Below are 24,264 nucleotides of genomic sequence, written 5' to 3'. Positions count from 1 at the left end.
AACAAGACAATAGTTTATAATTCTTTGTGGTTTATATTACACACACACAAACACATACATACACACACACAGGAAAGCAACCAAGTGAAAGAGTTGGGGAAATAACTAGAAAATCAGCATCAGATAGTTACTGATAACAGTTTTTCTTCATGTGGTAGAAAAAGAAATTCTGGGCTGGGAATGTGACTTAGTGCTTGCCTAGCATGCATGAAGCCCTAGGTTAGATTCCTCAGTACCACATAAACAGAAAAAACCAGATGTGACACTGTGGCTCAAGTAATAGATGGGCTAGCCTTGAGCAAAAGAAGTTCAGGGACAGTGCCCAGGCCCTGAGTTCAAGCCCCAGGATTGGCAAAGGAAGACGAAAGAGAGAGACAGAGGACAGAGACAGAGATTCTGTATTAAGTCTACACTAAATCAGCATATTAAAAGAAGACCTTCAAAGTTATCTTAATGATCACCCCATCACTATCTATGAAAAGATAAACATTAGACAAGGGATTTTAGACCTGTAATTACTTTATAAACCAAGATTTTCATAATTTTACCAGCCACAGTATTAATCATATTCTGTCCTTTGGTTTCGCTAATGTTATTGTTATATATGAGTATATACATTTTTGGCCAGCTTCAGTACTTCATGCCTATAATCTTAGCTACTCAGGAGGCTGATCTCTGAGTAATTACAACTCAAAGCCAGAGCTAGGAAACAAAAATTCTTCTCTCCAGTTAACAAGCAAGAAGCCAGAACTAGAGGTGTGTCTCAAGTTGCAGAGTGCCAGCCATAACAAAAATGAATAAGCACACTTTGAACTCAGAGCCTTTCACTTGCAAGATAAGACCTTTACTACTTGAGCTACACCCTCAGCTCTTTCTGTTTTTAGTCATTTTGCAGATAAAGCCATGCTTTTTGCTCAGGTCAGCCTTGAACCATGATCCTCCTACCAATTCATTCCAACTAGCTGAGTTTACAGGATTAACTACCACACTTAGCTAGGTCACTAAGATGGATTCTTGCTTTTATTTTTCCTAGGCTGGCCTTGAACAACAATCCTGCTTATCTCTTCTCTCTCTTTTTTTTGGGGGGGGGGGAGAATCTACAGCTTTTAATATTATTAATATTTTGGATTTTTAGCAGCTGTAATATGTGGAGGTGATAGCTCGCTCTCTCTCTCTCTCTCTCTCTCTCTCTCTCTCTCTCTCTCTCTCTCTCTCTCTCTCTCGGTTTTTGGTTTGTTTGTTTTTGGTTTGTTATGGGGCTGGAACACTGGGCCTGGGCAATGTCTCTGAGCTCTTGAGCTCAAGGCTACTGTTCTACCATTTGAGCAACAGTACCACTTCCATTTTTCTGGTGATTAATTGGAGATAAGAGTCTCACAGACTTTTGTGCAGGGATGGCTTTGAACTGAAAGTCTCAGATCCCAGCCTCCTGATTAGTTAGGATTACAAGTGTGAGCCACAGGCGGCTGGGTCATCTCTTCTCTGAAGCAGATAAGATTGCAAGCATGAGCCACATGGCTTTCTTCTTCTCCTTTCAGATCTATATACCTGTTACAAGTATATAATGCCCTCCATATCCATGAGATCTGCCTCCACAGATTCAAACAACCAAGGAGAGAAAATCCTCTTTAAAATCTGAATCTAGTTGACATAATAATAGGGTTTAATAACCATTTAAATGAAATTCACATTGTATCAGGCATTGCAAATAATATAGAGTTGATTTAAAGTATACAAGATAATAAGTTGATTTAAAGTATTCAAGATGATATACAGAGCTATATAATATGAAAATACCATGGACTCCTTTAAAAGAATCCTCGGATTTTAGTATCCACTAGAGGGATGAAGTAAACATAATCTCATAGGGATACAAAGGGATGACTGTGTAATGAGTAACATGGAACAGTCAACACATTTTTGGCCAATGGGTAAAAATATGAATGAAGACAGTATCAGACAATACATATTTCTCATATTTCTTAGAGAAACTAAGTACACTTTCCTCCTTGATCAAAAGGTCAACAGGGTGAGGTGGCTCATGTCTGTAATCCTAGCTACTCAGGAGGCTAAGATCTGAGGGGATTTCGGTTCAAAGCCAGCTCGGCCGCAGTGAGACTCTCATCTCCAATTAACCACCAGAAAACAGAAAGTGATGCTATGGCTCCAGGAGTAGGGTGGGAGCCTTGAGCTTAAGAGCTCAGGGACAGAGCCCAGGCCTGAGTTCAAGCCCCATGACTGACAAAAACAAAAAAGAATCCCATCCCACAATGCATGTGAAATCATCAAGTACCTGTTTGTCAACTCAACTTCTGGTATAGCCTCAGTATATACTAACTTAAAGCAGCAAAAACTAACAATACTTTTTTTTTCCCATTTATGCACTGTTACCAATGCCAATGGTATGCTCAGAACATTCTATATCGATAACTAAAGCAAGGTCTAAAGCAAGTTAAGAACCATAACCCTACAGTTTTATGGGTAATAAAGAGAAACTGCTAGCTGGCCCCTGATCATCAGAAAACTCTTTATAGCTACCATCATGTATGTTTCCTGAAACTCAAAGGGACTATATGGAACTGGGTACTAGAGCTAGTCATGAATGTCAGTCAGTACTGGCCTTTCATCAAAGACAACTACATAAGTATTAATTCAGAGTACCTCAGGATCCAATCTCTGGAAATGTCAAAGTTTTGTCATAAACATACACACAATCCATGTAGTTTAGAAAAGAAAAAAATTCCTAATAGATATGCCAGAGAAGGAATAGCTATTCGCTGTTTATTAGCATATCACAGTTTTTTATCCTGACAAAATTATTCCTGGAGCCAGATGTGGTGGCTCATGCTTATAATCCTAAATACTTAGGAAGCTGAGATCTGAGGATCAAGGTTCAAAGCCAGCAAAGGCACTAAAATCCATAAAACTCTTATCTCCAATTAACCACCAGAAAACTGGAAGTGGCGCTGTTTCTCAATAGCCTTGAACTGATGAGCTCAGGGACATTGCCCAGACCCAGAGTTCAAGTCCCACAACTGACAAAAAAATTATTCCCACATGATGGGATTTACAATCTAACAAAGTTTAAAATGTACCCTATTTTTACATAATTCATTTTTTTGCCAGTCCTGGGGCTTGAACTCAGGGCCTGAACACTATCCTTGGGCTTTCTCAAGGCTACAGCTCTACCATTTGAGCCACAGCACCACTTCTGGCTTTTCTAAGTATGTGGTACTAGGCAAGTACTCTACCACTAAGCCAAACTCCCACCCCTACATAATTCATTTTTAACTTTATATACTTTCCAGAAATCTGCATAGACCAATAATATATGAATTATTTCCATTCTTACAAATAAATTGTTTGAGCATTATTATAACATGCTGTTCTATTTGGACAAGAAAAACTAAAATGTCATTTCAAGAACAGATTATCAATATTACACAGAGAAAATGAGAATTCATCTAACTGCTTTTTCTCTTTGCCTACATCTTTTTGGAAGTGAAGGTGTGATTCAAGTGATAAAATAACAGTCTTGAATAGAAACACCAAACAATAAAAGTAAAGTCTAATTCAGTTCAAGCCTCAATACTAAAATGAATGAATAAATGAACGAATGAGAATGGGGGAGAGAAGGAAAAATAGAGAAAGAAAGAAAATGGAAATTTCTTCCATATATTTTCAGGTTGATAATGGTTTGGGGGGGGGGGTGTTTTTGGTTTTTTGTTTTGTTTTTGCCAGTCCTAGGGCTCAGACTCAGGCTTTGGGCACTTGCGCTTTCTTGATGCTAACACTCTATTAACACTCTATCACTTAAACCACTTTTGGCTTTTTCTGTGTATGTGGTACCAAGGAATCAAACCCAAGTCTTTGTGCTCCAGGCTTCTGGGCCTTGATTTTGTTTAAAAAAAAAAATGCTGGGGAAGGGGGGAGTTGGGAAATAAGGACAAAAACATGAGAAAGGGTAGCAATGTTTGTGAAGTAATGTACCTTCTATCTAGTGAATATAATGTAACCCTTCTATTAATTACTATTTTTAAAAAATGCTGTAGGCATTCGTTTGTCAAAATAACACATCTTAGATTATTCACATTTAGTTCACAAGGTAAATTCCTTACAAGCTGCAACCTTTTATACAGAAAAATATATTACATCTAGGAAATCTTTATTCTATTTTTTTTTTTTTTTTGCCAGTCCTGGGCTTGAGCTCAGGGCCTGAGCACTGTCCTTGGACTTTCTCAAGGCTAGAGATCTACCACTTGAGCCTCAGCACCACTTCCGGCTTTTTTGTATGTATGTAGTACCAAGGAATCGAACCCGGGTCTTCGTGCATGCTAGGCAAGCACTTTAACCACTAGGCCAAACTCCCGGCCCCAGGAAATCTTTATTCTAAGACTACAACTAAGGCCAATCAAAAGGGATTAACTAAATTATCCAAGGGGATGAGAATGAAGTTCAGTAGTAGAATATTTACTTAGCATACATGAGGTACAGATTTAAAATGAGGAGGGAAGGAGGAAATTTTTCCAGTGAATATGACAAAAACTTACCTTAGCCAGGCACAGTGGCTCACACCTGCAATCCTAGCTACTGAGGAGGCTGAGATCTGAGGATCATGATTCAAGGTCAGCCCAGGCACTAAATAGTCCATGAGACTCTTATCTACAATTAATCACCTGAAAACAGGAAGTGGAACTGAGGCTCAAGGGGTAAGGCGGTAGCCTTGAGCTGAAGAGCTCAGGGACAGTGCCCAGGCCCAGAGTTCAAGCCCCACAACTGAGAAAAAAATTATTTAGGTTGAATACTAAGATTACAGACCAATGGTACTCATAGTAATATTAATATTATTGCTAGGCTATTAGTTCATTGCAATAACCTTACGATAGCCAGACACTTTCTCAGTTACTCAGAATGTTGCAGTGGTAAGATCACTGGGCCCACAAGTTCAGGCCTAGTCTGGGCAAATTAGCAAGACTCTGACTCTAAAACAAAGCAATAACAACAACAATAACAAAATCTCATCACTACTTCTGTAATCCTCTCACCTATTTACATACAAAATGTTATTCCTATACAGTAATGCCTATTACAGAAATGTTCACTGTGGTAGAGTGCTTGCCTAGCATGCACAAAGACCTGGGCTCGATTCCTCAGTACCATATACATAGAAAAGGAGGAAGTGATGCTGTGGCTCAGGTGGTAGAGCACTAGCCTTGAGGAAAACCCAAGGACTTTGCTCAGGCCCTGAGTTCAGTTCCCAAGACTAGGAAAAAAAAAAAAAAGTTCAGTATACCAAATGAGTGAAAATAATAGTAAAATGAATAGAACACAATATATTCCCTCAGCAATTACCAAATCATAACAACTCTTGTTTCATTTCTACCCCTAGGTCTGGGTGTAGTCCTTGACCTCTACAGCTCAAGACTACTGCCATACCCTACAGCCACAGCCCTACTTCCTTGTTTTCTAGTGATTAATTGGAGATAAGAGTCTCTCCATTTTCTATGGTCTGGGCTGGCTTTGAACCACGATCCTCAGATCTCAGCCTCCCGAGTAGCTAGGATTACAGGTGTGATCCACCACACCTGGCCCATCACCATTTTTGCCAGTCATGGGGCTGTAACTCAGGGCCTGAGTACTGTCCTTGGATTTTCTCAAGGCTACAGCTCTACCACTTGAGCCACAGCACCACTTCCAGCTTTTTCTTTGTATGTGGTACCAAGGAATCAAACCCAGGTCTTTGTGCATGCTAGGCAAGCACTCTACAATGAGGCCAAACTCCAGGACCACCAATTCTCTTTTTTTTTTTTTTTCCAGTCCTGGGGCTTGAACTCAGGGCCTGAGCACTGAACTTGGGCTTTTTCCTCAAGGTTAGTGCTCTGCCACTTGAGCCACAGCATCACTTCAGGCTTTTCTATGTATGTGGTACCAAGGAATTGAACCCCGGTCTTCGTGCATGCTAGGCAAACACTCTACCACTAGGCCAAACTCCTTGTCCCCCATCACCAATTCTTTACAAAAGTAAATTCCAAATATCATTTTATCTACAAATATATCAGAATATATCTCTAAGAAAGCCAAATTTTAAAATATGCCACACCAAAAGCACAATTATTTAATACCAAATATTAGTTAATGATAACAAATTTCTTACATTATTTCAAAGTAATCAGTAAACATTGTTTCTTCTAAAACATAGTGTAGTTTTTGGTTTCGTTTTGGTGTTTTTTTGTTTGGGAGAGGGTTGCTTTGTTCTCCCACTATTAACAACATAGTTTAAAACAAAGCATATATTAGTTGGAATTGATTCTATTATTTTCAATACTTTGTTACGATGACATTACTTCTGGCTCAAGTTTCACTGCTACGTCATTGGGAATATACCTAAAACTAACATTAAGCTCAGAAAAATAAAGCCAAATAATTTGGAATTAATATAGACTTTTTAATACAATAATGTTCAGGCTCTGAGTTCAATCCAAGACCCAGGACTGGCCAAAAAAAAAAAAAAGACTGCTAAAAAAAGAGACAAGGGAAATAAAAAGACCGGTAACAACATATAATCTCTTGATGAAGTAATTTCAATAGCCACCACTGCTACACACTGATGAAGTAATCTTAATAGCCACCATTGCCACACACAGCTTCAAAATAGACAACTAATCCCAAACTTTTCTTCTTTTGTTCCACCGTTTACCCTCAATCAACTTTGAAAAAATCAGAAAAAGCTTACCAACACTTTTGTGCTCCAAATAGCTACAGCAGGAGGAAAATTTGAAAAAAGTACCTGGATGTAGTTTAAATTGTTTTTTCCAAAGGCAACATGGTAAAGTGTATTGCAAAGCTTAAATTTTCCCATTATTAGAGATATAACAATAGAAGTGTTACCCCAAAGGAAGAAAAATGTCCCAAAGAGAAGCAAACTATATCTTTACAATGTCTTAGAAATCTCACTTTCTATTTAAATCATGTAAATAGAATACATAACTTCATTATTCTAGTAAATCAATGCTACAGAAAAACATGTGTATTTATCCCACTGCTTTCTGTCTGCTTGTAAGGCCTGGAGAGTCCTTGACCTCCTGGGTTCAAGTGATCCTCCTGCCATAACCTCCCAACTAGCAAGACTATAGATGTGTACCACCATGCCTGGCTTATTCCAGGACTGAGTACAGTGTAACATGCCCTTTTGAGAAATGAGGTTATTTAAATTCTCGCCAGACATTCTGACGAGAATAATACCATTTTTATACTCTTCATAGCAATCCCTGACACACTGCTGTGATGCCTTAAAAAGAAAAGAGATCTGAAAGTCTAAGATCATCCAACTTGTAGATGATTCTCCAAATTGCTTCATTGTGAGAGTAGACAATGTGTACTCCAAGCATATACAGCAGATCCCTATATTCCTTCAAGGAAAGGTATGAGCTTTAATGGCAAAAAGACCATGATGAACAATATCGTCTAAGAACATCTGAAAAACAACCCAGCTCTAGGTAAACTGTTACCCCATATCCAAGGAAATATGGGCTTTCTGTTCACCAAGGATGATCTCACTAGTATAAAGTGGCTGCCGCTAATTCCAGTGACACAGGTAAAGTCACTGTGCCAGCCTAGAACACTGGTGTGGGGCCAAGAAGACCACTTTCTCCTAGGCTCTAGGCATTACCTCTAATATCTCCATTAAACCACTGAAATCCTAAGTAATGTGCAGCTGATAAAAACTGGAGACAAAATGGTAGCCAGCTGAGTAAGCTAAGCATCTCTCTCCTCTCTTGGGCTGATCATCCAGCAGGTTATTGACAAAAGTAGTATCTAGAGCTGGGCATTGGTGTCTCACAACTGTAATCCAAGCTACCCAGGTGGCTGAGATCTGAGGATTATGGTTTAAAACCAGCCTAGGCAGGAAAGTCTGTGAGACTCTTATCTCCCCAAGTACTAGAAAACCAGAAGTGGCACTGTGAATCAAAGTGGTACAGCCCTAGCCTTGAAGTGAAGAACTCAGAGACAATGTCCAGGCCCAGTGTTCAAGCCCCATAACTGACCAAAAAAAAAAAAAAAAAAAAAAAGCATCGATAACCTCTAAAAGTATTTGACATCACAGAGTAAACTGTATTCTTGTTTCCTGGGGAGTATCTACAACATTGCCAGTATTTGTCTGCCTCAATGCCTCATTCCACCATTAATGGGAATAAAATGGGTTCTGGCTTTTTCTGTAGAGACTAAGTAAACTTTTCTCCTTGATCAAAAGGTCAGCAGGGCACAGTAGCTACTCCGAAGGCTGAGATCTGAGGATCTCGGTTCAAAGTCAGCCCGGGCACTAAAATCCATGAGACTCATCCCTAACTAACCACCAGAAAACCACTGTGGCTCAAAGGGTAGGGCGGTAGTCTTGAGCTGAAGAACTCAGAGATATCGTCCAGGCCCAGAGTACAAGCCCTATGACCAACAAGAAAAAAAAAATGTCCACTCCAAGCTGCTACTGCTGATGTTTGGGCTGTTACTGCAGCCCCAGCCTAGATGGAGGCCAAGTGGTTGCTGGAGTACTTGATTAGGATGAGATTCGTTCTTTCTAATCAACAAGCAAACAACTCCCTTTTACTTGTCAAACTAGGAAATAAAAGTTGACTTCTCAATGTTTTTTCTTAAAATCACATACTTTACTTTGAGGTAAAATACATTTGTACTTACCACTTATTATTAATTAGTAGTCACTTTAATCTTTGTTTTTTCATCTTTAAATAGACATAGTAATAATACAGCAAACTATATGAGATAAATCAATTATATGGAATAACTTACGTAAAACATCACAGAGGCCAATAGAATTGTTCAATAAATGTTAGTAGGTTTTACAGTTAGCATCTCAGAAATAAATGTGTAAAATCTACGTACCCCAAAGGGTACTAAGAACTGCTGAGGGCTGGGAGTTTGGGCTAGTGGTAGAGTGCTTGCCTAGCATGCATGAAGACCCAGGTTCTATTCCTCAGTACCACATACATAGAGAAAGCCAGAGTGGTGCTGTGGCTAAAGTGGCAGAGCTCTAGCCTTGAGAAAGCCCAAGGACAGTTCCCAGGCCCTAAGTTCAAGCCCCAGGACTGGTAAAAAAAAAAAATGTGAAAGGGTATCAATGTATGTGAATTAATGCACCTTCTATCTGGCAAATATCATGTAACCCTTTTACTAATTACAATAAAAAAATGAAATAAAAAAAAAACTAAGATCCTACTTATTTGCAAGATAACAATTTAACCTATTACAATTTCTTGGATACTAGAAGACAGAAGACTCTTGGGTCAAGGTCAAAATATTTTATTACACCAATAACAGTAGCTATAGGATCAACATTTTTTTTTTGGTAGGTTGTAAGACTTGAACTCGACCTGGGCACTGTTATGGAGAAAAAGGAACCCTACTGCACTGCTGGTGGGAATGTAAACAAGTTCAGCCACTCTGGAAAGCAGTTTGGAGGTTTCTTAAAGAACTGAAAATAGACCTTCCCTACAATCCCGCCATATCACTCCTGGGCATCTATCCTGAACATCCTAACCCAGGATATGATAAGGACACCTGCTCAGCTATGTTCATCTCTGCACTATTCATAATAGCCAAGCGATGGAAACAACCCAGATGGTCCACTGCAGATGAATAGATACAAAAAATGTGGTATATATACACAATAGAATTCTACATAGCCAACAGACAAAATACAATAATGGCATTCGTGGGGAAGTGCATGAATCTAAAGCAAATCATGTTGAGTGAGATAAGTCAAGACCAAAGGAACAAAAGGCGCATAGTAGCCTTAATATGTGGCTATTAGATCAAAACACTACAAGAGCAATGATTCAATATTTGCGTACACAATGCTATGGACATGGTATTGGAAATATAAGCATAACTACATAGATATAAAAATTTGTGACTCCATAGACATGTTTTATTACATAGATTAATATGTATCTAAGACATACAAAACCTCAGCCTAATTTTAATTATGTTCTAAAATCTAAGTGCCAGTGATTGTATATAGAGATTCCCTTCTTGAATACTTTTTTGTTAAACACGTCATTTGAAAAATGATGTAAAAACTCAATGTTAAATTCTTTAATAAAAATTTTTTTAAAAAAGAACTAAGATCCTACTTATTTGCAAGATAACAATTTAATCTGTTACAATTTCTTGGATACTGGTAGACAGAAGACTCTTGGGTCAAGGTCAAAATATTTTATTACAGCAATAACAGTAGCTATAGCATCAACATTTGTGTGTGGGGGGGGGGGTTGTGAGACTTGAACTGTCCCTGAGCCCTTCAGCTCAAGGCTACTGCCCTATCTCTGGGCCTGGGTATTGTCCTTGAGCTCTACCGCCATACTCTTTAGCCAAGTCCTACTTCCCCTTTTCTACAGGTTAATTAGAGATAGGAGTCTCAGGTCCTTTTGTGCCCAGCCTGGCTTTAAACCTTGACCTCAGATCTCAGCCTCCTAAGTAGCTAGGATTACAGGCATGAGCCACTATGCCCAGGTCTATTTTCCACAGAGTAACAGACTAGAATGTATGACATTACCCACTAAATAGACTACATTGCATGAGAGGTACCCTGAGCTCATGGAATGTAAATCTTTTATAGTGGGCAGTAAGCATGTTCTTTGCCTTGAAGAAAACATTTTTATATTTTCTAGGCAGTAAGAAATCTTTTAGTATGGAAAAAAGACGTAATTAAGGCTAGATGAAATATAACATCCTCAAAAGTAGTCTGGACTAAGAAGTGCCTCAAATCATAAAATGTTCACAAAGCACAAAGAATTACATAGAACAATATCCACTCCTCAAGACTGTAGTGATAACACCTGTACATCCCAGCACTCAGAAGGCTGAAGGTCGTCAAAATTGCAAGGCTAATCTGTGGTAGGAAGTTAGGAAAACCATGTCTAAAAAATAAATCATTAAAAAAAAAAAAACCCATTCCTCAGGAAGGACAGAAAAACAGAAGAAATGAAGGGAGGAAGGGAGGGAAGAAGGAGAGGAGAGGGAGAATGTCCAGACTACTTGAAACAATTACCCATGCATATCGTGTATAAATAGCATGATATGAGAAAAGACATAAGAAACTTATGTAATAAAATTGTAAATACCTGAATTCTAGCCATAATATATTATCAATGTTGGAACAAACTCATATAAACTTTTAACAAAATGTTTAATATAACACATTACTAACATCTACCTTCCTTCCCTTTCCAAGAGTATACATTAAAAGTCAGTGATGTTGCAAAAAAAAAAAAAATTCCTCATTTCTAACCATCTTGGTTGCTGATCATGAGTATGCCACTCCATTAACCACTCTCATGAATCCACTTGACATAGGTTTGGATTTTAAATCCATTCAAATTGTTTCATGTCATTTAATAAAGGCTAATATAAACAAGACTCCAAGCAGCAGATTAAATCAAACTTCAGAATTGTTTTTAATCATGTTCCTCAGAGTCTATATCCAAATAACAAAGAAATCTCATAAGCCACCATGTCTACCTCAGAAAGCTAGGTAACTTTCACCTTAACTTGCTATACTGACCTTCCCACTTGGTCTGAAGCATTAATCCAGGAACAAGATAGACTAGCAGTTGTACAGACTCAACCCTGGTCAACCAGGAAAAAAATAAATGTTTCACTCAAAAGTTTGGAACTGGGAATGGTGGCCTATGCCTATAATCTCAGCACCCAGGAAGCAGAGACAGAAGAATTATAAGTAAAAGGCCAGCCTGTATTATATAAGGAACACCCAGACTGAAGAACTGGAAGGGAAAAGGGAGGAAAGGGGAAAATGAAAGGGGAAGGAAGGAGGGGGTGAGCTTTCTGAATTGGATTTACTTTCATGCTTTCCAGGACCAAGGTGTCACTTATTACTTCAGCTAAAAAAATCAGAAAACAGCTGGGCTCTGGAGATACCCTTGATTAACTAGGTAACATACAATAGTCTGGCAGGGTGCCAATGGCTTATGCCTATAATCCTAGCTACTCAGGAAGCTGAGATCTGATGATCATGGTTCAAAGACAGCCCAAGCAGAAAAGTCCCCATGAGACTGATCTCCAATTAACCACTCAAAAACCAGAAGTAGCATGGTGGCTCAAAGTAGCAGAGCACTAGCCTTGAATAAAAGAGCTCAGGACAGTTCCCAGGCCCTGAGCTCAAGCCCTGCAACCAACCAACAACAACAACAAAAAGATTCCCTCATAGACACAGATAATTATCAGAGGATATACATAAATAACAAGTCAGTTACTACTCCAGAAAGCTTCCCCCAAGTTACCAAAATAGCCTCATTTGGGGAGAGCTCTTAATAGTCATCTAAATGCTACAATATCTACTATTTCCTGAATATTCAAAGATACAATGGTCCATGATAATGGTCCATGTTTTGAAAGAAAACAAGTCAACAACTGGCTTACATTAAAATAGTAAAGTATCCCAAGAACTGTATAATGCCGATGAGAGAAAGTTGTTTACAATTATTATGTCTTTTCAAGTAAGGCCCTCCCATCAATCTAAGAGGTACTGTCAACCTGTGTCAATACAAGGTTCCAAGTTCAGTTTAAATGACTGAGCCAAACAAATCCTGTTTTTGAAAGTACTGAATAAGAATAATCAGTCCAAACAGTATCATTTGGCCAAGCCAAAAGCCATGATCTGCTCCCACAAATTTTCTGAACAAATGCTAAGGAATAAGAGCAAGAAAGACAGAAAAAATATGCTAGCAAGTACTGTACAGGGACGGTATAGGAGCTGGACCAACTTCTGTTTCCAATAGACTTCTACATAGGGAATGACAAATCATGAGCAGAGCCAGCTAACATGAAATAGCAACTCAGTAGCAGTTACACTTAATGTGCTTGCAGACTTGCTTACAGCAGAGTATTTTTCTTTTTTATTCCCTGTTGTGCTGGCCCTAAGGTTTGAACTTGAACTCAGAGCCTGGGTGCTGGCCCTGAGCTTTGTTTTTTTCTTTTTTGTTCAGTCATGGGGCTTGAACTGAAGCCTTGGGTATTGTCCCTGAGCTTTTCTGCTCAAGGATTGTGCTCTACCACTTTGAGCCACAGGTCCACTTCCAACTTGGGGGTAGTTAACTGAACAGTCTCACCAACTCTCATGCCTGCCCAGCTGACTTTGAACTGCAATCCTCAGATCTCAGCCTCCTCAGTAGCTAAGATTACAGTCATGAGCCACCAACATCTGAATTGTCCCTAAGTTTTGGTATTGAAGGCCACAGCTCTACTTCTGGCTTTTTTTTTTTTTTTTGATAGTTAATTGGAAATGAGTCTCAAAACTGTAAAGGAGTTAAGATCTACTCTACTTACAAGATAACCAAATTTACACTGAAATTTCATAGGTGCTGGCAGAAGACATTGAGTTCTAGGTCAGGAACAATAGACTTAACGATTTATAGTAATTTCTTACGTTGATTTCCCATTACCTATAGAACAACATGAATAGTATACCTACACATGTACGGACTGTACTATAGTAAAGGACTCAAGAACCTATAAAACCTAAGTCTCACCCCTCCCCACCTCCCTCTCGGAGCTTGCTCAGGGCCTGTGCACTGTCCTAGAGTTTTCTCAAGGGTAGTGCTCTACCACTTGAGCCATAACCTCACTTCTGGCTTTTTCTCTATACTATAGTAAAGGACTCAAGAACCTATAAAGGGCCGGGAGTTTGGCCTAGTGGTTAAAGTGCTTGCCTAGCATGCATGAAGACCTGGGTTCAATTCCTCGGTACCACATACATAGAAAAAAGCCGGAAGTGGTGCTGAAGCTCAAGTGGTAGAGCTCTAGCCTTGAGAAAGTCCAAGAACAGTGCTCAGGCCCTGAGCTCAAGCCCAGGACTGGCAAAAAAAAAAAAAAAAAAAAGAACCTATAAAACCTAAGTCTCACCCCTCCCCGCCTCCCTCTTGGAGCTTGCTCAGGGCCTTGCAATGTCCTAGAGTTTTCTCAAGGGTAGTGCTCTACCACTTGAGCCATAACCGCACTTCTGGCTTTTTCTCTGTGTATGGTACTGAGAAATCAAAGCAGGGCTTTACAAATGCTAGCTAGGCAAACACACTATAACTAAGCTACATTCCCAGCCCTACTTGATTTTCTTATAATTACATAAATGCCTATTTTTATGTTAAACAATCATAACACACAATACAAGAGATAATAATAACTTTAAACTGTCAATGAATGCAAACTAATCTAAAATCTTGGTTGTTGCTTTTTCTTATAAGACCAGGACTCAAACTCAATACCTGATGCTTTGCTCATTTATTGGCACTCTAGCAACTGAGCCACACACTCAACACTAGAATCATAGTTTTGAAGAGGACCACAGGCAAAAAGGTAATATGTCCAAAGCATGTAACAGTTTTCTTTTTCTTTTTTTTCCCCCCTTGGTCATGGGTCTTAAACTCAGGGTCTAGGTGCTATCCCTGAGTTCTTTTGCTCAAGGCTAGTGCTCTACCATTTTGAACCACAGGGCCACTTCCAATTTTCTGGTAGTTAAGTGGAGATAAGAGTCTCTCAGAGTTTACTGCCCAGGCTGACTCTGAACTCTATCTTCAGATCTCAGCCTCCTGAGTAGCTAGGATTACAGGTGTGAGCCACCAGAACCAACCTTAGCATGTGGTTTTTTTAATTTTTTATCGTAATAAAACTATTAGCATTTGGTACATAATGTTTATATCAAATGCCCTCAATTTCTCTCCTTTTACAAGCAATTGTGGAAGCACATCATTAACCTTGGTCATTCCAATGCTATTCTTTCTTTTCTCAAGCCCCAGTTCTGGAGCTCGGGGCCTGGGTGCAATCCCTGAGCTTTTGTGCTTAAGGCTAGCACTATAGCACTTGAGCCACAGCTCTAGTAGCAGCATTTTGTGGTTTATGGGAGATAAGAGTCTCACTGGCTTCCCTGCCTGGGCTGGCTTCAAAATATAATCCTGAATAAATAGAATTATAGCTGTGAGACACCAAGGTCCAGCTCCAGTGCTATTCTAATAAGAAAAAAAGTTGTAATGTAGTGTCAACATGCTTGCCTAAAAGACCTCTGTTCAATAATCAGCACCACAAAAACAGACAAAAAGGGAGGCACTAGGAATGTGGCTTAGTGGTAGAGTGCTTGACTACCATGCACAAAGCCCTGGGTTCAATTCCTCGGCACTACATACACAGAAAAAGCCAGAAGTGGCTCAAGTGGTAGAGTGCTAGCCTTGAGATAGCTCAAGTGCCCTGAGTTCTAGCCTCAGTACTGGCAAAAAGAAAAAAGCCAGGCAGAGTAGCTCAGGCCTGTAATCCTAGCTACTCAGGAGGTTGAGATTTGAGGTTCAAGGTTCAAAGCCAGCCTGGGCACAAAAGAATCTGAGACTCTTATTTTATTTATTTATTTATTTATTTTGCCAGTCCTGGGCTTGAGCTCAGGGCCTGAGCACTGTTCTTGGACTTTCTCAAGGCTAGAGGTCTAACCACTTGAGCCTCAGCACCACTTCCGGCTTTTTTCTATGTATGTGGTACCGAGGAATCGAACCAGGGTCTTCGTGCATGCTAGGCAAGCACTTTAACCACTAGGCCAAAGTCTGGGCCCCAGAATCTGAGACTCTTATCTCCAGTTAACCTCTAGAAAATGGAAGGTAGGGCTTGGCTCAAGGGGAGGGGGAGGGAGAAGAGAAGGGAGGAGAGAGAGAAAGAGGGGGGGGAAGGGGAGGGAGGGAAGAAGGAAGGGAGGGAGGGAAGGAGGGGCAGGGAGGGAGGGAGGGAGGGGGAGGGAGGGAGAGAGAGAGAGAGAGAGAGAGAGAGAGAGAGAGAGAGAGAGAGAGAGAGAGAGAGAGAGAGAGGGAGGGAGGGAGAGAGAATATGAATGTCTGGGGCTTGAACACAAGGCCTGGGCAGTCCTGTGCTGTATCATGTGAGCCGCAGCTCCACTTCTCCCTTTTTGCTGGAAAACTGGAGATAAGAGTCTCAGACTTTCCTGTCTCTGTTGGGCTGTGAACCACAATCCTCAGATTTTAGCCTCCTGAGTAGGAAGGATTGCAGGCATGAGCCATCAGCTCCCAACTATAACATTTAACAGGATAAAACTACACAAAGAAACACAGATATCATTATTCAGTACATTCCATATAAAAGACAACTGAAAGGCCAGAGTTTAACCAGACCCAGGATAGATTCCTCAGTACCACATACATAGAAAAAGTGATGCTGTGGCTCAAGTGTTGAGCTCTAGCCTTGAAGAAGCCTAAGGACAGTGCTTAGGCCCTGAGTTCAAGCCCCAGGTCTGGCTAATAATAATAATAATAATAATAATAATTTTAAAAAAATGAAAGACAGGGCCGGGAGTTTGGCCTAGTGGTTAAAGTGCTTGCCTAGCATGCACGAAGACCCGGGTTCGATTCCTCGGTACCACATATATAGAAAAAAGCCAGAAGTGGTGCTGAGGCTCAAGTGGTAGAGCTCTAGCCTTGAGAAAGTCCAAGGACAGTGCTCAGGCCCTGAGCTCAAGCCCAGGACTGGCAAAAAAAAAAATGAAAGACAACTGAAAATGAAAAAAGAAAAACAAAGAGATGAAACACTTACGCAGACAAACTATAAGGTATTCCTAAGTATATAAACCCAAATCTGTTGTGATCAAGTTGTTTTGTTGGCACTAGAGTTTTAACTTACCACCTTTACATTTGCTATGCAGGTGTTCTACCACTTATGACAAACTGGCAGCCCTCAAGAAACCTCTTTTCTGCAGGGAACCAGTGGCTCATGCTTCTAGCTACTCAGGAGGCTGAGATCTGAAGATCATTGTATGAAGCTTGGGCAGGAAAGTCCCTGAGACTCCAATCCAATATATATACTACTCAGAAAAAGCAGGAAGTGGAGCAGTGGCTCAAGTGGTGGAGCAATAGCCTTAAGCACAAAGAGACTTAGGGACAGCACCCATGCCCAGAGTTCAAGCCCCAGAATCAACAAAAAAGAAAAAAAAAGAAAGAAAGCTCCTTTCTAAGTTTGGAGGCTACAATATAATAAAAATGTAGATACATGCATATTCCCAGTATATCAGATACCACAGACTAGCCAAAATAACAAACTCTTGGGAATGGTCATATCTAATTGTAAAAACAAGGGAACTTGTTGAACAATGAGGAAGAGTAGAAAAGCTCAACAAAATCTCAGTAAGGAAAAATACAGACAATACTTGTGATAAATGATGGCAGTGTTAAAGAGAAGAAAGTCTACTAAAAAATAAATACTGCACTAAAATCTTTTCTTCACCAAACATCAAAAGAAAAAGAAAATATTCATAGAGTTTAACTTCTAACCCCAAGTCACACAGCTTCAGAGGGTCTCCCTAACATACTTACATGCCAGGGCCACTACATTTGGGCTCAGTAAAGGAAGAACCTTTACTTAAATTAGTCCTGTCAAAAAGACAGCAACTAAACACATAAAGTCTGGTGAATTCACTGCAGGAATACATTGGCATATAGTCTTTTATCAGCTTTTTCATCCTCTTAGGCCCACAAAACTGCAATAAGGCACTCAAAGTCTCCAATGTTTATTGTTCTTTGAAAAGGACCACGATGCCTGACGACCCTCACAACCTCTGTTCTGCTTTTCTTTTACTCTTTGATTCATACAATACACCACACCCTTAGCACAACACACCCCACGCCCACACCTCCTACATCACAGTGTCCGCATGGAACAACCCAAAACACCCCATTCTAAATGGCCCCGGACTTAAAAAAAGATTCTACACACATTTCCCCATACAATGAAACAGTTCACACATAGTAACGCCCCCCTCACCCCCCAAAAAAAATCACAGCACCTGAAATCTCATTCAACCCGCACTTGATAATTCTACACACACCCAACAACGGCATGAGAATGATATGGTCTCCCACCGTTCACAACACACACACACACGCACAATAGAAAAGCCTAAGCTTTCGGGCACTCGGAACCCACGAGGCTGGAGGCGGGAGGGGAACGGGGACAGATCCTTCACCTGAAAATCCGCCAGAATCATCTCCCGGTCCATGTTGGACGCCATGGCGGCTACCGAGTTCCGCGGCTCCGGGGGCGAAGAGCGCACCTGGAAGGGAGACGGCGCCTCCTGCGGCGGCCGTGGCCACCGCCGTCGCTGCCGCCGCCGCCGCCGCCGCTGCTGCTGCCGCTGCTACTGCTGCTACCGCCGCCGCCGCCACCACCACCGGGCGCCGAGAGGCTGGCGGGAGAGCCGGCGTGCGGGCCGGCGGACGGGCGGGCCGGGCAGCGCGGGAGCCGCTAGGTGCTCATGCACTCGGTAACCTTCAGGCGCCCCGACCGCCTGCCCGCGCCCTGTGGACCCCGAGCCGCAGCCGCCTCAACCGGGAGGAGGGTCTGGCTGCCGGTCCGGTCTTCCTCGTCGCCGGCCAGGATGAGGGGCAGGCTGCGACAGAGCGCGTACCCGGCTTCCCTGCGGCGGCAGCGAGACCGGCTGGGGGGGTCGGGGGGGCGGGGAAACGGAGCGAACCCGCGGGCGGGCCGGCGGGCGGGCGGGCGAACACCACAGCCGCCTCCGCCTCCTCCGCTTCCTCCCTGGCCGCCGCCTCCGCCACTGGTTGGCCAGCATCAGAGCTGTCGCACATTTTGCCTGTCATCCAGGTCGCAAAACGTTGCTTTGCGGCTGCCACGTGACCACCCTCCTGTCAAGGGCCGGGCGCGCGCGACTGCTGGGCGGGGACGCTGGCACCCGCGGCGGGGACGCTGACCTGCGACTGCGGGGAGCGTCCAGTCCCGCCACAGGTTATTCCGGTTCGGGTGGAAAGCGGGGGCCTCGGGGTACCGCCTCTCTCTGGCTGCGCCGGGAGTCTGCAGCTGCGCCTCTCGGCGGTTACCGACACAGCAAACCGCACCTGGCCTGTGACGCCTACCACGCATTCTCGCACCCCGTCTAGCACCGCAGTCCCCCATGTACATTTCCTTGACACAGTGCGGTCACACCCCAGCCCGAGCCCCCTTCTACTACATCCTCAGACTTCAGGTACACAGCGGCACCCAGACTCCCTAGTACAGAGAGGGAGACAGCTGAGAAAGGTGAGAAACCCCAGCTCAGGTGGATGAGCGCTTTTTTTTTTTTTTTTTTAGTTAAGAGAAAATTGGGTTTCTACTGCTGTCGTCCCAACATCTCCAATTTTTAAATAGCGGAAGCTCCTTATAAATGAGAGAGAAATTTGAATCTAGTTTTTGTTGCTGTTTTGTTTTTCATTATGTTTTTTGTTTTGTGCCTGTCCTCGGTTTTGTCCCTGAGTTCTTTTTGCTGTCATTTGAGCCACAGCTCCACCTTAGCTTCTTCAGTGATTAATTGCAATAAGAGTCCTACAGGCTTTCCTGCCTGGGCTGGCCTTGAACTGTGTCGCTCAGATCTCAGGCTCCTGAGTAGCTAGGATTATAAACTTGAGCCACCACTGCCGGGCTTGAGTCTAGTATGTTTTTTTTTTTAATATACTGTGGTTTATTAGAATTCTTTTACAAGTAAAGAAAGCATGTTAGACTATCATCAAGTTATGGTCAGAAATTGGCAGCCCCTCTACCTAAAACAAAAAAAAAAAAAACCTGTACAATGTGACAGTTAACTCCCATTCAAGAAGAGTGACAATGGAATATATTCAAACATGATGTGGTAAAATACCAACTTCTGGATTTTAAAAGGTCAATGCACTTCTTTGGAAAAATACATGAAACCCAAAACAGGTGGCGTGATACTATAATAGAAACGAATGAAGTCATTTATAATCAAGGCCTAAGCTTTATAAACCAGGACTTTATCCGTGACCCCCCCCCCACAAAAAAAAATCAGAATGTCCCAGGAGTTTGGCCTAGTGGTAGAGTTTTTGCCTGGTATGCACTAAGACCCGGTTCAATTCCTCAGTAACACATACATAGAAAGCTGGAAGTAGTTCTGTGGTTCAAGTGGTAGAGCTATAGCTTTGAGAAAGCCCAAGGACAGTGCTCAGGCCCTGAGTTCAAGCCCCAGGACTGGCAAAAAAAAATCAGAAAATCAACTAAATGTTCAGTTCTTAAGAACATGAGTAAATAAATTAAATAAATATTAAAAAGCATGCTTTGCAGTTTGAAGATCTCTATTTGTTTGCCTGGTAGCCTATCTGATAGAGCACTTGCCTAGCATCACCAAGGTCCTTGGTTGATGATCTCTAGCACCACAAAAAAAAAAAAAAAACCACCTTTTTTCTTTTTTTGTTTTCCTGTGGTGCTATGGGTTGAACTCAAGGCCTTGTGCATTCTGGGTAAGCACTCTGCTACTGAGTTTTTATTAACTTTTTGTTTTATGGCCTGGGAGTATGGCTTAGTGGTTGAGTGCTTGCCTAGCATGCTTGAAACCCTGGGTTCAATTTCTCGATACTCCTGGGTACCACTGGATACCACATAAACAGGAAAGGCCATAAGTAGCACTGTGGCTCAAGTGGTAGAGTGCTATCCTTGAGCACAGAGGCTCAGGGATAGAGCCCAGGCCTTGAGTTCAAACCCCAAGACAGGCAAAAAAAAATTGTTTTGGCTTTGCTGTGTGTCTGTGTGTATGTGTCTGTGTGTACCAGTCCTGGGGCTTGAACTCAGGGCCTGGGCACTGTTCTTGAGCTCTTATGTTCAAAGCCAATACTTCACCACTGGCTTTTTTTTTTTTTTGCCAATTATGGGGCTTGAGCCCAGGGCTTAGGCACTCTCCTTGGACACTTTTTGCTCAAGGCTAGCACTCTGCCCCTTGGGCCATAGCACCACAGCTTTTTCCATGTACGTAGTACCTAGGAATTTACCCAGAGCTTTGTGCATGCCAGACAAGCACTCTACCACTAGACTATGTTCCCAGCCCCACCTCTGGATTTTTTTTGATAGTTCTTAAAGATGTCAAATGGACTTTTCCTCCTGAACTACCTCCATCTGCACAGCTCAGCCTTTTAAGTAAGTAGGATTACCTACTATTGCCATGAGCCACTGGCATACCGCTGCTATGTATTTTTTTGTTGTTTTGTTCTTGTGAAACTTGTGATTGAACACAATTACAAGGGCCTCTTTTCTAACAAGCATTCTACCACTTGAACTATGCTGCCAGTTCTTTTTGTTTGTTTTTCTAGGTAGGATCTATAGCTAACTTTGCCCCAGCTAGTCTGAAACTGACAATCCCCCCCATCTCAACCTCCCAAGTAGCTGAGACCATAGACATACTTAAATGAAAATGCTCTGGCCCAAACTCTTATAGAATGATCTGTGTTTGGTACAGAATTAGCTAAATAAGGACAAGAGCCTTCTATAATCAGATTAATCAGTGTCTCATTTAATTTCCATCCCTATGGAAAAAAGTTCCACAATTTGGCATAAACATGATCGAGGTAAAACAAAGTGCCTACAATATAAGTGAGACAATTCAGTTTCCTCATTTGTATGATTCACTCTCAGAACAAAGCAGGTGAATAACTGCTTCTAGTGATGTGACTGGGATTAATGCAGCCCTGAAAAGTTGGAGATTTTTCTCTTTAAGATGTATGGGTTTCTTAAAACTCATTCAAATATTGTGCTGTTCCCTTTATCCTACCTTTCTCTCCATCTGGTAATTAAAACAAGGCCATTATTCAGACACACGGCTGGCTTTTTGGATGAGTCATTAAGTCTTTCTGACTTCATCTAATAGGACTATATCAAGACCAAATAAAAAATAATTATAAAAATGGAAAACATTTTTAAATCTAGCATAGATTTCACAGTTGGCATACATGGCTTTGAGACTTAATTCTGCCCCTTCACAAAATTTCTATGAATCTGTTTATTTACCAATGAACATAGGAAAACATAGGATTATTTTGATTGTTGAGTAATACAATGCTGTAAAGATATAAGTGGGAGCATAGCCTAGTAGTAGAGTGCTCACCTAGCATGCATGAAGACCCGGTTCAATTCCATGGTACCACATACTCAGAAAAAGCCAAAAGTGGAGGTGTGGCTCAAGTGGCAGAACACTATCCTTGAGCAAAAAGTGTCCAAGGACAGTGCCCAGGCCCTGAGTTCAAGCCCCAGGTATGGCAAAAAAAAGATATAAGCCTTAAAACTCTCCTAACATATTAGTTGTTGAAGTCTGTATGCCAGTCTCTACATGCTTTAATGAAAATGCCATCCTTTTCCATTGAACTTAAGCCAAATATGATTTCTGTCATTTCTAATCATAGATTTTAATGTTTTACAACATAATGGTTTGGTAAATCCTGTAATTGTTTACATATGCTTTGTTTCTTCTCAGAGGTTGGACGTTCATTGATGTTATAAACTATTTCATTCTATGTGGGTTTTTTGCTTTTTGTTGTTGTTGTTTTTTGTTTGTTGGTGGTGGTGGTAGTTATGGGGCTTGAACTCTAGGCCTGGGCACTGTCCCTGAGCTCTTTAGTTCAAGACTACTTCCCTACCCCTTGAGCCACAGCACTACTTCCAGTTTTCTAATGGTTAATTAGAGATAAGAGACTCTCATTCTTTCGTACCTAGGCTGGCTTTGAACCTTGATCCTCAGATCTCAGTCTCTTGAGTAACAAGGATTACAGGCATGAACCACCACACCCTGCTCTATGTGTTTTTATATTCACCATAGTTCATATATAACAACATCGTAGGTACATAATAGTCAATAATATATCCATATTGTATGTATTCATTTTTATTATATCTATACACATATTACACACAACTTCTCAATGATGTTTAGCTTAATAACAACCACTTTACAAAATTAAAGGCTGTGCTGAAAGGTTAAATTTGCACAAAGTCATACTATAAAGTTACAGATGTAGGATTCAAGGCCAGGTCAAAGCCAATATTCTTTCCAAGAATCTTGGTGACTTCCCTAGTAGGGATTTGGAACTTTTCTCTTACAAGAGCCATTTGGGATTTATTTCTGAGCATGCATGTGTCTGTCTGCCTGTCTGTCTGTCTGTGTCTATGTGTATCTAGGTGTGTATGTGTGTGTGTGTGTGTGTGTCTGTGTGTGTATGTATTCTAGAATGAGGGCTTGAACTTGAGACCTGGGTGCTGTTCCTTAGCTTTTTTGCTCAAGGCTGGCATTCTACCACTTGAGCCACAGTTCCACTTCTGCCTTTTTGGTGGTTAATTAGAGCTAATACTCTCACAGACTTTTCTTCCCAAGCTGGCTTTGAACCATGATCCTCAGGTCTCAAGCTCCTAATTAGCTAAGATTATAAGCATAAGCCACCAGAGCCTGCGAAGGGCCATTTGGATATCTGTAACATCATTGAGGGACCATACAAAGTTATCAACATGAACACCCCAATAAATAGCATAGAAATCTATTTTGTCTTGTGCCAAATGATTTTGAAGGGCTATGCAGCCCTGAATGTTCTCCAACCCACTACAATATCACTCAACCTCCCTGCTACTAAGTTTCTACAGTTCCAGAAGAGATTGGGGGGGGGGTCAGTTGACTGTGGGGCTTGAACTTGGAGCCTGGGCATTGACCCTGAGCTCTTCAGCTCAAGGCTAGCGCTCTACCACTTGAGCCACTCTACCATTTGAGCCATAGTGCCACTTCTTTTTTTCTGGTGATTAATTAGAGATAGGAGTCTCACAGACTTTAGTGCCCTGGCTGCCTTTGAACTACAATCATCAGATCTCAGCCTCCTGAGTAGCTAGGATTACAGGTGAGAGCCACCAGAAGAGATTATTTCTTTCCTATGATTCAATTACTCATGGTTATATTCTATACTGCAGAAAAATAGAAATAAAAATCCTTATAAGAGGGATAAAATTAATTTTTTGTAAGTTGTGGGGCTTGAAGTCAGGACCTGGGTACTGCCTCTTAGCTCTGTTTTTGTTTGTTTTTGGTGGGTCGAGGGACTTGAACTCTAAGTCTGGGAGTTGTCCTGATCTCTTCAGCTCAAAGCTACTGCCCTACCCCTAGAGGCACAGGGTCACTTCCAGTTTTCTGGTGATTAATTGGAGATAAGAGTTTCACTAACTTTAGTGCTCAGTCTGGCTTTGAACCTTGATCCTCAGATCTCAGCCTCCTGAGTAGCTAGGATTACAGGCATGAGCCCCCATGCCCAGCTCCTCTGAACTCTTTCACACAAGTGCTTTACCACTTTCAGCTATAGCTCCACTTCTGGTTGGTTGGTTTGGTTGTTTGAGTGGTTACTTGGAGATAAGAGTCTCTTGGGGACTTACCTGCCCAGTCTGGCTTTGAACTCC

At 41.5% G+C, this 24,264-nt stretch overlaps 1 protein-coding gene across 1 annotated transcript in view; it reads right to left on the bottom strand.

Moving 5' to 3' along the window:
• The window catches only part of Faf1 (Fas associated factor 1), a 286,921-nt gene extending 268,343 nt beyond the window's left edge, over positions 1 to 18,578 (bottom strand). The window contains exon 1 of the mRNA XM_090334872.1: positions 18,032 to 18,578. Within this exon, the coding sequence (XP_090190998.1) occupies positions 18,032 to 18,076 (45 nt within the window). The 5' untranslated portion in view covers positions 18,077 to 18,578. The remainder of the gene's footprint in view (positions 1 to 18,031) is intronic.
• Between the last annotated feature and the right edge of the window lie 5,686 nt (positions 18,579 to 24,264).

Source organism: Megascapheus bottae, chromosome 6, assembly GCF_031878675.1.
Source record: "Megascapheus bottae isolate mThoBot1 chromosome 6, mThoBot2.hap1, whole genome shotgun sequence".
NCBI lineage: Eukaryota > Metazoa > Chordata > Mammalia > Rodentia > Geomyidae > Megascapheus > Megascapheus bottae.
This window is presented reverse-complemented; position numbering and strand designations above follow the sequence as displayed.